This window comes from Glycine max, chromosome 17 (assembly GCF_000004515.6).
Source record: "Glycine max cultivar Williams 82 chromosome 17, Glycine_max_v4.0, whole genome shotgun sequence".
NCBI classification, from domain to species: domain Eukaryota; kingdom Viridiplantae; phylum Streptophyta; class Magnoliopsida; order Fabales; family Fabaceae; genus Glycine; species Glycine max.
In genome coordinates this window covers 11,292,428-11,308,857 of record NC_038253.2, presented here as the reverse complement: position 1 = coordinate 11,308,857, position 16,430 = coordinate 11,292,428, and the positions used below count along the sequence as shown (strand labels likewise).

General features: G+C 32.2%; 1 protein-coding gene across 5 annotated transcripts; it reads right to left on the bottom strand.

Moving 5' to 3' along the window:
• Positions 1-3,682: 3,682 nt before the first annotated feature.
• LOC100793692 (oxysterol-binding protein-related protein 2A) lies at positions 3,683-14,802 on the bottom strand. 5 transcript variants are annotated; one of them, XM_041011202.1, is made up of 12 exons: positions 13,993-14,323; positions 12,551-12,617; positions 11,773-12,132; positions 10,144-10,240; positions 8,760-9,202; positions 7,924-8,079; positions 7,264-7,431; positions 6,698-6,838; positions 6,228-6,458; positions 5,999-6,112; positions 4,438-4,628; positions 3,683-4,297 (listed from the first exon to the last, which is right to left on the bottom strand). In XM_041011202.1, exons 1-11 carry the CDS (start codon positions 14,178-14,180, stop codon positions 4,449-4,451), a joined length of 2,145 nt encoding a protein of 714 aa, XP_040867136.1. In that variant the 5' UTR covers positions 14,181-14,323; the 3' UTR covers positions 3,683-4,297; positions 4,438-4,448. The 5 variants fall into 5 exon arrangements, with proteins under 5 accessions (XP_040867136.1, XP_040867135.1, XP_006600833.1 ...); XM_041011201.1 differs by lacking the exon at positions 12,551-12,617 and having other exon boundaries at positions 3,683-4,308; positions 13,993-14,800; XM_006600770.3 differs by lacking the exon at positions 12,551-12,617 and having other exon boundaries at positions 13,993-14,800.
• Between the last annotated feature and the right edge of the window lie 1,628 nt (positions 14,803-16,430).

Below are 16,430 nucleotides of genomic sequence, written 5' to 3'. Positions count from 1 at the left end.
TCTTCTAACTTAAAAAAAAAATGAATTCCTAAAAAAATTGACTAAACCTGTATGTTTTCATTTGGGTACTAATTAAAATATTACTTCCCATCCATAAGAAATAAGTTTTAGTGTGAATTACACTAAACTTGATTTTTACAAAGGAATCAGAGGGAGTAATGAATATATTAAAAAAAACATAATTACTTTGATCACATTTTAATAAAAGTATAGGAAGTGCTATATGATATTAAGAAAAAGTTTATGGAAAATCAACTTATCAAGTACTAAACAAGTGACTTTCTTCTTAGTGGTTGAAAGATGAATAAAGAAAAAGAAGAGAGATATTTTTAATTTCTCTTAAATGAAAGAGTTTTAATTTTAATTTTTATAATTTTAATTTTTTATTTCTCAAAATGTAAAAATCATTTTTTGTTATCTCTATTATTATGTGATATTTTTATTTATTTATTATCTATTTAATGGAGGTTCAAGTGACTATCTCAAGTAATGATAGTATTCCTTTGTACTATATTAACATGTGAAAAATTATACATTTTTTTCTTAATTAATATTAACCGTTTAAATAATAATCAATATTCATTGTTTAAATATTTATAATAATTTAAAAATTATATTTTTTTTCATTTTAAGAACGTGAGAAAATAAATTATTTCAATTAAAAAATAAAATTTATTGATTACTTATCTAGTTAAAAGGTACATATATTTATTTTCTTCATATTATTCATTTAATGATAGTTAGTATCCATTGTTTAAAATTTTCATAATAATAAATGTTTTCTCTTGACAATAATAAATTATATTAAAATTTAAAAAAGAGTGATTAAATATTTATTTTTAAAAGTTATAAATATTTAATAATAATCAACATTCGTTGTTGACATTCTGTTTTTTTTTTTTTTTTGCAATGACGTTTGAGTAGTTATAAATAATATATTGATAAAAAAGTGACTAAGGCTGTGTTTGAAGAAACATTCAACTGAACATAGCCCACATGTTTTCTTTTTTGCAAATAGACGTATGATATCTCTGGCAATCCAAAAATTCCAAATACATTGAGAAAGTGTGCCAGCCACGGGGAAGTCAGATAAAAAAACCAAACATGTAAGGAGCAGATTGGCTTTCTGATATATGGGTTTTTTTTTTATCAAAATGGGTTAAAAATGAAAACTATTTAACATAATAGGTTGATCCAAAAATTATTTACCAAAATTAGTGACTTTTGTCACTAGGAAACAGGAGACAGACATCACCCTGAGTTGCCCCATATGTTTTAATTTGTTAGTCCGGTAACAAGAAGCGTCACCAGTATTCTTGCTTAATGATATTAAGCTTATGTTATATTTTTACTCTATTTAGAGTCGGTTAAGCCGGGGTAACATACCTATAAAATTAACTCTAAATTTTATAATAATTTATTTTCATCTCAACCAATCATATTTGTGTACATTGATGAGGTTACTTATAATAAGTGTTAGTATATAATTAATAATGAAAAAAAATGGATATGTACCATTAGTAACAAAGAATGAAGTCATATAAATATGTATTTTTATTTCTTTTGGTAACATTTTTTTTAATTAAACCTCAATTTTTTATATATAATATCTTTTATAAAATTCACTTGTACACAATTCTTTCAAGGATCCCAATGATATATTTTTTAGACTTCAATTTATTTATATTATATATTTGTACTATAATAAAGGAGACTCAATTAGTCATAATATTGATTTATCTAAAATATCATTATTATTATTTTGTGTAATGCTAAATTGAGTGAAAACATAATGCAAATTTAGTCATTAAGTATGAATGTTTAGTGTCCATCAAATTGGTGTTAAATACCTAACCGGATGGAACAATCCGGGATGTCACCTCCTATTACAAGACAAATAGAAACATAATGTACTATTCACCTTCTTGGTCTATTATGATAATTAATTTTTATTTTTAACCCATTTTGATATAATAAAAAAAAAGCCCACATTCCTCTCCTTCGGGTCTTCATCACTTTCATTACCGATCCAGACTCCGGTGAGATGTATACATGTGCTTAAGCATGACTTGTTACTGTTAGTTGTTAGGAGTTACTCTGCCAGTTTGCCCCATAGAAATGTATCAGGTTCCTTCTTTTTTTGGGCCTTAGTTCTCTTATTCATTAAAAAGAAAAACTAAGAGGCCCATTGAAAAATATATTTAAATTTTATGTCTTTGTTGTTTCAAAAAGTTACATAAAAAGATAACATTGAAGGATTAATTGATCCTCAGGTAAGTAAGACAAGATCACACATTAACATGTTCAAGCTCGAATCATTGCTCATATCTTTAAAGGGAGATAAAATAATAATTTATAAACTTAATTTTGAAGTATTGTCCTTTCTCTTTAAGTAAATTATGTTACATACAGTGCTTCAAGTATTGAAAAATCATTCAAATTAGTCTCTCAATGTAAGTATTAACATTAATGCGGTAACTAAATTGAGAGATTTTCAATATTTTAAAATTACTTATATAATTTTATTACTTTAAGAACTATTCAGGAGGAAGATAATACTCTAGGGACTAAATAGATTATTTATTTATGAAATAAATGTAATTTTCTGTGTTCTCTATAAGTATTTTTTATTCCAAAAGTTTTTCCTATTTTGGATTGGGGAATCACTCCCTCCTAATTTTTTCTCCAAGAAAATAGTTACATAAAATGCTTTACAATTGATGATGGTAAGTGTACAAGAGCTCAAATTTTGACTTAATTGTACATTTTACCATTCAACTATTCATCATTTTGTGAATTTTAACTTCCAGATTTTTTTCGTATACTTTACTATCATGTTTTTTTAATTTTCATGCATTTTACTAATATCCCTAAAGTGTGTGACAAAATGTTGACATGTCCTGAAAAAATGACTTTATTTTGTTGTCAAATTTTGCAAAATAACGTCATTTTGTTATTAACATAGCAATAATACACGCGTGAAAATTAAAAGCAGGATGGTATGGACCAAGTGACCAGTCAAACCATATTAAATCTTGTGAAGGTAATAGTGGATTCATGTAAGAATTCTTGTGTCGAAACTGTTTTTGGCAACATGAATGCCAAGCTGTGTCCTAATAGCTACCAATGATACAAGTACATGAAGTTTCATCATCCAATATTCCAGAAATATCGAGATCAGAAATATAGTAGAGCATACCAATTTTTTTGGAAAAGAAGCACGATGTGAAAATAAAAAATGAAGATGGTAACCAAGTGGTTTGAACATTTTAACTGAGAGATGAATTGTTGAAATAATCAATCAAAATTTCCAAAATATTAAATGTGAGTAGTTGGAAAATGAAGGTGTGTTCCAAGAGTTGATGGATATATTTTGATTCTTGAAAAATCTCACTATCATAATGAGGGGTAAGTGAAGAGATTGGATATTTAAAGCCCACTAAATCTTAGTTATGAAAAAAGCTATTAACTTTTGCTATATATAAGGGTCATGCAAAGAGAAAAAGTACCACAACCTGAAGAGATCACCGCGAAGTGAGTGAAATTATTATGAAAAATATATTATTATAATTTTTCTTAATCTACATCTATATAACAAACCTAAGACGACGATACTTATTACAAAGGAAGAAAGTAACAGGTTTTGTACGAGAAAGAAATTAATTGTACACTTCATGGGAGATAACACATCTTTGCCAATTTATCGATTTATTAATTAGAAAACGAAAACAAATTGAGAGCCTTTCGGCCAAGTCAGTAGCTATATCAGGATCAAGGGAGAGAATCTTATACATAGGCTAATACCCCAAATAATTACATATTAACAAAATTTAAGTGGGAAAAGAAGAAAAAAAACTGACAATCTAGAAAACCTAATCTAGCTAACAAGTGTTGCCAAGCTGAAATCTTTGCTCAAATATATTCTCATCTAGATGAAGTAACAGCCTCAGTTTTTTTGATATTCTCAGTAGACCACAACTCTGCTGAAGAGCTCTGTACGTGCAATGCTTGTTCCATATTAGGTTAATTACAACTTTCACCAGCCGCAGGCGATTAAAATCATTCAAATTCAGAAAGAAATTTTGAGATGGAATCGCTTTTTAAGTTCCTTTGTTTTTTTGTCAAAGTCGTAACACAAGGGCAATCCACAAACCTGCCTAACCAGAACTGCAACGAGCCTCGTTTCCGTAGGTTTCCAAAAGAGTACTCTCCCTTCAATTCAGTAAAACAAGTAGCCTCCATGCAAGAAGGTTCGAGATAAACCCTCCACATAGTAATTTGCATTCATTATCATTATCTGCAACACAGCTATAGTATTAGCATGTCATCATCACTATACGAACTTCATTTGGGGGACCTGAGAGGCTGAGATATACATGTACCTCACATGCATGCAGGATGGTATCAAACATGCTTTGGAATAGATGTAAACGTTACCTGAACTAAAATCAAGATGCACCTAAAGGATCAAAATTGCCTTCATGAATTTCACCAAAGATATTTGGGCATCCAATCCATCTTCCTTGGGCTCTGGCTTCCCAATACCCGCCAATATATCGGAACGTTCCATTTTCATTTTCTCTGTGGAACCACCTAGGCTGCCATCCATTTTCTTGCATTTTCCTTGACTGTATGAGAAGCATGATGATCATCAAAATATAAGTTAACGAAATTAAATGACTCAATGACCACCAGTTATCAGAGTTGGGAAAAATTTGTTATTAAATAGTGAAATCTTCAATGATCATAAGATATGCATTAGCTTAAAAATAAAAGTTGAGATACCAAAGTGCACAATTTTCATACTAGAGGGACTAAAGAATAATTTAATATACATTCACTTTTTTTTAAGAATATGTTATCTGGTTACAGTTACACCTTTAGTATGCTATAAGGAAATTAAAGTTATAACTTTTTTTTTCATTACTAAATGTTAATTATTAATTATGTTAAAATGATAACGAAAAATTCAAACTCACGACATCTCTGGTATTTTTCTCCTCTCTTATTTAAACTACTAAGTTAATCTTATAACTCCTACTAAAATTATAACTTAATAATATCCTTAAAATATGTTTCTTAGCAACAGTATATGCTAATGTCTACCTACTTACTTGTTCAAGAATATGATAACAAACTCTTATGATGTACTAAGAAATGTACATAGTTATAATTTGTTAATGCAATCCTTAAAAAACAAGAGAGCGTTGATTAGCAAATCTCACAAGAGTTTAGGCTCCATAAACTACTCATAAAGAAAGCCACTAAACATGAAGGTTATATAAATAAATATGTTTAAATCAAATTTAGTTTGTTTTTCAAGAAAAAAAAACCACTCCCTCGGTTTCATCTTAAGTTTTTTTTTTACAAAAAAAATAATAATAAAAGATAAAAGTGAGTAATATTTTTATGAAATTAATCATATTATTAATATTAAATTGAAAAACTAAAATGAAATTTATTAAGGATATTAATAGAAAAAACTGATCAGTATTACATTAAAAAATTAAAACAACGCTTATTTTGAAAGAAAAAAAAAATTCTTACACTATACTGATTATGAGATGAAGGGAGTATTAATTTTAGTTTCTCATAAACATAGGAAAAAAATAATTGCTATCATCTCTTAATGGTGATGCGGCAAGTATTTAGTCATGTGATCAAATATTCTAAAATGACTCATGGTGTGGCATGTTTACTATTGTTTAGATGCAAATATACAAAAGCAATGATTGGAATCATTTAAAAAAATGAGATGCAAAACCAACAGTAAAAATTGAAAGATTAAAACAAAAAAATGATTATATTTACTGGAACTTTTACCAACAGAATATTTTTTTTTTGGTGGAATTTACCAAGTGAGTATTATGTTTAGCGTATACGGTTAAGAAATTCACACGCACATGGTCAAACAAGAACCCCAAATTTACAACGAAAGGTAAAAAGAAAGGATAGAATGCACGTTTCTCGAACAAAGCACGAAAGAGTTCAAACATACCATTCTTTGCCTCTTTTCCAACCTTTGTTTCTCCATATTAGCCTTCTCGTATTCCCCATTCTCTAGATGTCGCTGGTCTGGTCTCAGCCTGGAATCCGTGGGTGGAAGCTTCTCCTTTAATCCGTGATCAAATTACCCGGGATCAGAAAAGGCTATAACAAAGAATTAGAGATGCATAAGAAGAAAAAGGAAAACGCACATCGAATAATGATTTAATACATCATTATACCTTTAGCCCGGGAGTAAGCTCATTCAGTGTGATGGCAAATGATGTCAAATTGTAGCGGGTGAGATTAGAAGGTGGCATAGTCCTTTTCCACAACAAGTTTGTGACTGACGACATAGTGAAATCTTTTGGCTTCACATTCACTTCGCCATTAACATAATAAATGCTGTCATCCCACTTGCCAAATAATGTGGCAACCTTTTTTCCCGTTACATCTTCAACAAAGCCATGCACCTAATTAGACATACAGCACATTCTAGTGAACAATTTGGTAGGTAAAAAACACAAAGAAGATAAGATTCCTTCTGATATTTTGAGTGGGACCACGTGCGGGCAAAAGACAAGAAATTTAAAAATTCAGACGAACCAACCTAAACTAAAGGACAGGCTGGGTTAGTAAATTAACAAGAAATAATATATCAGGCTTAAAAGGACAAAGCTGTTGTTACTAAATATTATTAGAACACTCCTACCTGGTGAGGATTTCGATCAAGAATCGCCTGTTCTTTGAACTTGAGTCTGCACGAATATTGGCGATTACCACGGACGTCCATGTTCCCATGATGATCACAATATATTTTGCCAAGGATAAGATTATAAATTGTAGTCGTGACCTAGGAGAAACAAAAACGATTATAACAATTATTTATAATTTAATATAAATATGAAGCTTAGAAAGCTATTACCTGCCTCCGCTCTCAAATATAAAAAGGAAAAATTATAATTTTTTTTCTCAAATATAAGAAAATTTTAACTAATTTTACTTATTTAATATTTTTATTTTTAAAATGCCCCTTCATTTAATTCAAGTTTTAGTTTTCATTGACTCTTTTGTATTCCTAATGACAAGTTCAAGAGAAAAATAAATTGAAAAAAAAAACTATTTTTTATTAAAATTGATATAATTAAATATGATTAATTAACTTTTTTTTAGTTAAATGAAATAAGTTTTTTTTTTTCTACTTTGAGACCGGAGGAAGTCACAAGCACTAGGCAGTATACATAGTTAAAGTAAACAGAGTCATTTTACGATTTATACCTTGCTCCACTGAAATATTTCACCATCATCAAACTCTAGGGTCAGAACTCCCACTGGGTCAAGCTGAATTGACCTTCCCCAAAACTTTGACCGAATGTTACTGTCAGCCCAAAACTTCCAACCTCTACCTTGACAGTGGCAGGCAACGACAGTTGGATGGTGACTCACCTGTTTCACACATAATCAGTTGTTTGAGAGAACAGTAAATATTGGCAGGTTAATTGTCATGCCTGCACATTGTATGCAACTGAGCGTATGATAGGACCACTATCGTTGGGACCAAGCCCCATAATAAGTTAAGCAATTTTACCCCGCCAAAAGAATGACATAACACTAACATAACAAAAACCATTGTTCAGTTATCAAGTTGCATGCCACCAGTTAGGACATCCTCTTCACTTTCGTCCCATTTCTCATCTCAATATCAGTTAACTAGTTACGTTACATTCTGTTCATTTCAAAGTTTGTAAATGAAAAATGTCTTATATGAAACTAAATTCGTTGAAAATATCAAGTAAAGGTTGAGTTATAGATATTCAAATCAAAACTAGACAATAAGCCATTTATGTTATCACATCTTTAGCCCAAGTTAAATACACTGCAGCATAACAGCCTAGTATCTCGCCAATTCTGTGCATCATTAAATCATAAGTAACTAACCTTCTCAGAAAAGAAACGAACTCCTTTGTCAGGAAAATCAGCTTCGTAAGTTTCCCCTAACAATGGATTAAAGGGTTTACAATGACGACCTTCAGATGATGCATATCCAGAAATTGCAAAGGCAGCAACATTCAGTGCCCGAAGTAGACTGTTTCCCTGAAAATAAAACTAAAAGGTTTGACTGCCACATTCAGTAGAATTAAATATTGTCATCTTTCAAGTGCACTAAAAGAAGCTAAATAAAAATTAATTAAATGTTGCCAGATGATTAATACAGGTTTCCCCCTCACAAAACTATCTTAAGACCAAAAAGATTCGTAAATTATCGAGGTACTGTTTTGTTTCAAAAAATTATTCAACAGAATTTAATTTGTCATTAAATCAGTAGATATTATTATTCTTTCCCCACTTCTCTCCCTATGAAATTCACCAAATAGTACAACCCCTGCAGTCAATACAATCCGAAAACTAATAGGACATGTTAGTCCACAACTATTTATTTCCCATTAAAACAATAATGTTTAAATATAGTTGCATTGCACTCATAGAAACTCACAATTTAACAGCATGAAGCAAACCTAATTTCAAGAAAATTGGACATAAATTTATCAATATTACCAATCAAATGATTAAAAACATTGCAAGTTGAAGGACAGTACATACAATCCATTCCGCACTAACTATCGAGACAACAAATATCCAAGGGAAAAATCCACTTATCAGATAGCGACCAATAACAGAATAAAAGGACATGTACCAACACTACTTTGAAATTTGTATTGTTTTCACTGCAAGAGAAGTGAATAGCACAATCAAGATAAAGATGTATATCTTACTGATTTTCCATACTCATAAGCTCGATCCAGAAGAAAAGAGTACTCCAAGTCCTCAAAACATTTCTGAAGAGATGATATTGGCTCATTAAAGTATACAGGAAGGCACACTCGTGTGAGATCTTTGCCCACATTGTCTTTGATAATTGACCAAAGACTGACGCCTTTCTCTTTCTCAACAGGATCTGGAAGCTTCTTTCGCCTTGCTATCAGAGGGTACCTAAATTCATTGATCGTCTGCCCAACAAGACTGTTCTCCAAATCTATGCATTGTGTGTTAACTTCCCCAGACATGTTCATTGGATCCAAACCTCCTGTTGACCCACACCTAAAACCATGTTCTGTAAAATACTCTTTAGTGTCATAATATGAGATTTCATCTTCATCTGACACTTCCTCCATCTCCTGCTTCTCAATATCATCAGATGATTCAGTAGTACTGCATTCTGAAAACCAAAAGTATATGTGAAAAATTAAAAGGATGAGATCTTATATATATCAAAAGTTGTGAAAGGTTCGTTGCATATGATCATTAGAGACAACAATAAACATAAAACATTTTTGTTGTCTTTTTTTTCTATTTTAATGCATTAAAATTTGAAATAAATGTGTTCATCAAGTTCATATATTAATTGCCCAACAAATAAACTACAATATAACAGGAGAAACCAACAAGTATAGGGATCAATGTGAACCCGGATCTACCATAAAATTAATCCAATTTTTCCATCTTGTACATCAGGTGCATGGGTTAAAGGCATTAAATACACCCTTTTAAATGCTTTCAAGCACTACAAAAGAAAGCAATAAATGGCTTTTGTATTCCCAATTCATAAATATCTTCTTTTCTAATAAAAACTTTCTATTTTAATTCCTTTAACCTATGCATAGGATGGAAAAAGATATATTTATTTAACCAAAACTCTTTATCCAAAGAATTATTAACTAAAGGATACAATGCATAAGCAATCATAGCCCATCAGTAGGACTTTTGAAATAATAATTACATGCCAATTTGAGTCTAAAAGATAGTTAAAATGTTAAGGAATCGATTTTGTAGAGTTTGGAGACAATATCGTGAAGAAGATGCTAGTAAGTTATTCACTAGGTGGATTTCAAACTATACAGGTTAGAAAAATTCAAAAGCATAGATTCATGTTCCAATGACAATTAGCAAAATACTTTCCATAATCCAAAAAGTAGTTTGTAAGCAATATGAAATATTCTTCATGTTCATATCACAGAACTATAGGTTCCTATCTATGATCACCATCGAGACAAAGAAAAATATGAATATTAGCACAAGCTAATTACATGAAATGAGAAAAAGGTCACAACATATGTATAAATTATAATGAGAAGTATAAAGTGACATATAAAATAATACCACTATATTTTCCACGTCCTAGACTTGAAAATTCATTCTTTGTTAATTGGTATTCACTGTCATGCAAGGCAGTGGCCTCAGGTTCAATATTAGCAGCCTGTTCAAGATCAATAACAATAGACTAGATTAGTCAGTCACATACAGGGGAACAGAAGCTTCCACATCTAGAAACTAAACACATGCTGACAGACAGATACAACATACAGAAAAGATAGTAGAATTCAAATAAAAAGCAAGGAAGAAGAATAACTATGAAGGGGGGATGGTAATAAATTATGAGTACCATGGTTCATGATTATGATTTTTCTTTGGATGGGAGAGAGGATCAGTAAACAATGCCATCAAAACCAACAGATCAGTCAAGATGCATGACCAAATGAACCAAGCATATCATGTGATGTAACATACGCAATTAGTATAAAAAAAAAGTCCCACTTTAGTTTCAGCCAATAAAGCATGGACACCTCTACAAAATAGAGAATCGGCAAGTTGGACACCGTTAAAGAATATATTTTTTTCAGCTCAAACACCTTTTTAACAAGACTTGGACACCGGACAAGAGAGTGAATTGACACTTACTCTTAGTAGAACCCTTCTTAAAAACTTCAGTTATTAAAAAAAAAAAGACTCAACTTATATATATTGTGAGACTCTTAGCATTATTTTAGGCTCATTATCACATGATTTAACCAGCTGTTTTAACTTTTAAGAGATATGATTCATCTTCTGGTCTTGTTATTTTTTTTTAATGATTGTAGTGCAAAATGACCTCTCTTAGTATTCTCTTTGTGAAAGTCATTATGATATGAAAATTGTAAAGAATAACTTTAGAAAGTAAATTTTTAAATTTTTGTTTTATATATATAGAGTCCCAATGCCTTGTATTTTAGACATCAGTTGTATTTGATATCCTCGTTTGATGCTTCATATGTTTGAAGTTTGAACAGCACCAATACAAAATAGCTTATCTTATTATAGGAAGCTAGAGCCATACATATCTTAAGCAATATGCCCACGTGTTTTACAAACTTAGAAAAGTACAGCAATAATGTAATATAATAATGCACTAATACAGTAAATCCAATTAGCAGCAGTCCATTAAAAAAAATAACAAAAATTTTAGAGAAAAAAAATCAATTGAAAAGTTAAAACTCTATCTCCACACTGCAAGGTAGAATTAGGGGTATTGGGAAAGACCAGAAATACATTTTACCATTTGATAGACCCATGATAAAAAAAAGAAATCTTATTACACAGTATAAGATAATTGGGACTTGGAAATAAAATATTGAAGTTATTAGTCAGCTCAGAAGATATAAGGTGGTTGAATAATCAAGAAAAAAAATATTACAAATTCGATATACACTATTAATAAAACATAATAAATTAACAATTAATATTTATCTATCCTTAAAAAAAAAAAAGTCAACTTAGCATTAATTTGGGGAGTGAAGAAACTAAAGTTGGAAATATATCAAAATTTAGAGAATCTCCATCTGTTATTCTACCAAATTTGAGATGGAGGAGTTGATGTGTGAGGAGTGAGCTAATACGCAATAGTGTTCAAATAGAGCAAACAAAGAAATAGTCAGAAGCATTCCAAAGGTAAAGCACACTAATGAAATTTACCTCCAGCTGCCTTATTGTATCAAGCAAATTCATTCGTTCCTGACACAGGATCTGAAGTTGCTCTTGCAATTCGGAGAACTCCGCGAGCATGATTTGCTCGCAATCCTTGGCAAGGCTCTCACTGCTACCCTCTTCAAGCAAGCGTTTCTTAAGCCCCTCGGTTGACACAGATATATGATTTGGCGCGAGGGAGAGATGGTCACTGAGTGGTCGAAGTGGGTACAATCCACGGGTTGAAACCAAAGCTTGTATCCACGCCACACGGTCCTTCCTCGAATCAGTTCTCAGATGGAGAGTCTTTGTGGCCGTGAATATATAGAACCGTCTATCGTCTGACTTGCTCTCTCTGAACGACGAGATCTGCTTAACAATGAATAAGTACCATCCATTATTTAATCTATTATATAAAAAAAATTCTATTAAAAAAATATAGACAAAATTTATAACAGGAACCTGAAATAATACCAATGACGTATAACAAAATGAGGTTTTTTAATTTATTTTTTATTCACAAGACAATGAAACATAGGAGCAGCAGCAACTATCAACTACCAGAAGAACGAGGAGGATTATTATTAAACATATCCCCATGAGATCGAAGAACAAGTGGGGAAGAGAGCCCACCTTGAGAAGACAAATTAAGTTTATACAGAAAGCTTGAAAACGAAATTACCTCACCGGGCTATCACGGCATGATGCTATGCTATGCTAGTCTCACTACTAGACTAGAAATATGATTCGAGATAGAAGGTAATGATGTAAAAAAACAAAAACTTACCGTCTCCAACTTCCTTTTGTTTTTCCCTTTTATCCGGGGAGAACAAGAGTGGCTCTTGAATGTTGACCTTGAACAGTGGCAGGAGCAGCACACATTTTTTTTTTTGAAGATAAAAAAAGAAAAAAAAGATTTTATATATATTGAACTGGACGATACCCCACCACCATGGTGGCAAGTCCCACGTAAACATATTTCTGTTGACAAAGACAAAAGAGGGACCTTTCCATATGTTTTCACTTTTTTTATTTTCTAACTATATATATATATATAAAACTAATAACCGAAAATGCTTTTTCAGTTTTTTCCCCATCTTAAAGTATCGTCGAGACATTACAATTTACTACGAAGCTCACACTGACTCACTCACACCTGGAAGAGGCACACAACATACAACACAGAGTCCGAGATCCCTAATTGCACCTCTCCTTAGATCACCGCACTGTTAATATTTGTTTATTTCTGCTCTAGAATGTAACGCCTTCATCTTAGACCCTTATATTGGCGCGGTTGAAAAGGGTAAAATCAATGAAAGTTACTGGTGGGAATGGGATTTCCAGTTTGGTGTAATTTTGTAGGCTTTGAAATTGGAAGAGATGGAAAAGGGTTGGGATTTGCAGAAGAAAAATGGCGTGGCGATGAAAAAGTGAGAGGAGGGAGCGAGTAAGAACGAAACGAAGCAATGAAATTTTAATGCAGAGAGGTGCAGAGGCAGAATGATTTGAACCAATGGTGGATGAAGAAAAGAGAACAGAGACGGGAGCAGGAGGCATGACGTGACCGCAAGTTAATGCCATGGGGCTAATCGTAGGCTATCCCTACCCTCCGCGGCCACCTGTTGATGTGACCCACTACACATTAACAACCAGTTAAAACTGTAAAACAGGATTTTATTAGTTCCATATATTGCAACTTTGAAATGGAAAACAAAACCACATGAGAGAGAAAGAAACGATACACAGCGGAAGAAAGAAAAAAACGAAAGAAAAAAGATGAGAAACGTAATAGAAACCCGCGGGTTTCCATGCTATTGCTCGGGCATCAAAGCTTCACTTTCAGATTTTCTTCAACCGCTTTTTACTTACACTGCCACAAGAACAATCTAAATCTGAATCAATCGCGTTGATAATTTTCATGGCCGGAAATCAATGAAATGAAATCCTCGCCAAAAGTTTAATATATAGTAATTAATTATGGTTTTTTTATTATTATTTGTTAAAAATAAAAGGAAAAAAAAAATGTTGCCTCTACAGGAAAGTTGCAGTGAGGTAGCGCCAAAAACGTGAACATGGCACTGCCAAAGCGAGACCGAGACCTGACCCACACTATATCGAGTGATTCAGATCAGCACCGAAGATAAACCTTAGTAAATTTCCATAATCATAACGAAAACAAATAATTATTAAAAATTAATAATGAAAATTGGAGAATCGTACTGTATATACCTTGAGATGGACGACGGAGGAAGAGGAGGAGGAAGGAGGTTTGTGATTCTTACGGCGCACGGTGGCGGATGCGGCTTCTCTGGCGAGACGGTTGGCGGTGACTTCTCCGATGAGGCGGACGTCGTCGACCGGAGAGAGGAGGTTGAGGTTTTCCGGCCAGCGGATCTTGGCGTAGGAGAGGACGCCATTGCGGAGGAGGAACCAGCGGGATCTCCATCCCTTGCCGTAATTGGTCCACTTGTAGAGAACTCCGGCCACAGTAGCCTCCGATCCCCGCCGCGCAATGACGTCAGATCCGCCCGCCGGAAGACTCCTCGTCCTCGACAGCGCCGCCGCCTCCGGCTCCGGCGAGTCGCTCCCGATCCCCGGACTCTCCAGCGAGATGCAGCACAACGGGTGCATTTCCTTCACTCGCATTTTCAGACCTTTCTCTCTCTCTCTCTCTCTTATGTCTTACTACTATTTCACCTCTTCATTGGAAGAGAAAGTGCATTTGAAAAGGACACGAGCTAAATAGTGGTTTAGTTTAGGGTTCAGAAGAAAAAATGAAAGAAAGAGATTATCAAGAGAGAAAAGTAAGGTTTGGTTTGGAGTGACGAGGAGCTCTGAAACTGAGAAAGAAGCAGATCGAAGAAGGAGGATTAATTAATAGCAAAGGGTGTGGAAATGGAATGAGAAAGATGCATTGATTAAATATATGAAATAATAAATTTATTTATTTAATTAAAAAAAAAAAGGTAAGTAGTGTACTACTAAAAGGGGTTTTGGTTCAGAAAAAAGAGTTGTTGGAAGTCAATAATGAATAAAATTTTGTTGGGGAGGATGAGAGAGATGTGGATAGATATATAGAGCAATAAAGGGGTGGGTAGAATGGTAATTGAATTAAATTAAGTGGTTTTTTTTGTTTATTGAAACTCGTTGAAGCATGCGACGAGTCACTGAGTCAGTACTAGTGAAGCGAAGAACCAGCTTTCAGCTTTGAGATACTACAGCTTCTTGATCTTTTTTTTTTTTTTTTAATTCGTTTTGGATTTTTAACTTTTTAGGGAGATAATGAGGGAGGGGGAGTTTTCGCGAGATGATGGGGCGCGTCAAATTATCGGTAAAATATCGCAGGGTGTGAAGTGTGAATGAAAGAGAAGGGAGACAGGGTGGCAGTTGACTAAGATGAGTGGGAAACTGGGGCGCGTTATAAATGCTATTTACTGCGTAATCATCAAATTTTTCATCTTTCAACGTTTTTTCATTTCCATTTGTGTGCGCGCTTTTCTTCTTCTTTTTTTTCCCACAAAAATCTCGTTTCAGTGCTATTTATACCTGAAAAGAATGATGCTGTGCTTGAAACTGTGTGTCATGTCCATTGCAGTGAAAATGTGTCTCAATGTGTAACATGAATCCTGATGAACGACTTAATATGTTGTTGTGCTTAGAACCAATTGAAATAGTACCAAATTTGTTACAACTTTACAAGCACATCTTATGAAATAAAGACATAGGAGTACAATTTATAAAGAGCGTTTCACTCAAGATTGATGATTAAATTTAGCTCACCTTTTTACTAATCATGATATAGTGATATACTATGAATTGTTGCAACTGAAGCTACTAAAAATCACTTAGAGTTTTTTTGAATTTTTTTTACAAGTAACTGCTCTGTAACGCTTTTAAAATAATTGGAGTAAAAAAGACTGAAAGAAACTAATCTTCATAGCTAATTTCAGTTCAGTTATCACAGTAAAATTTCGAAGATAATTGGAGTAAAAAAGATTGAAAGAAACTCATCTTCATAGCTAATTTCAGTTCAGTTATCACAGTAAATTTTTTGAAGATTATGATTATAAGTGTAAAGAAAGAACCGACCATGGTTAGCACAAGTAATAGTGATTTGTACTTAATAAAAGGAACAATTTCTTATTAATAATATGATTAGAAAAAAAATAAGTATATAGAAGATATTTATTAAAAAGAAAATAGTAGAATAAAGAACATCATATACCCCCATTTTGTCTGCCAATGTCCACCCCAAAAATATAATTGAAATATGTTTAATTTTATTTCATAAGTAATTAACAGTAATAAATATTTCAATAATTTTAAAATACAATTAATTACTTGTGAAACAAAATTAATCATCATTTATTTTTATCCACTTATAAAGGGAGTAATTACTTTTAAAGAGATACAAAGGGAGTAATAGATATTCCTATAAACTTTCATTATTCTCTTTTAAACTAAGGTAATTGTCTCACTACGATTGTATTATTATATTCCTTTTTATGTCATCCTTGTTTTTTATTTAACCTTATTTAGCTATTGAACATTTTCCTTTTCTCTTCTTTTACTAGTATTTTAGCATTTACATCGCACAAAATAAATGTTTATTTATAAATTAAGTTTATAATTTATAAATATTTCAAAATATAAAAATTATATGATAT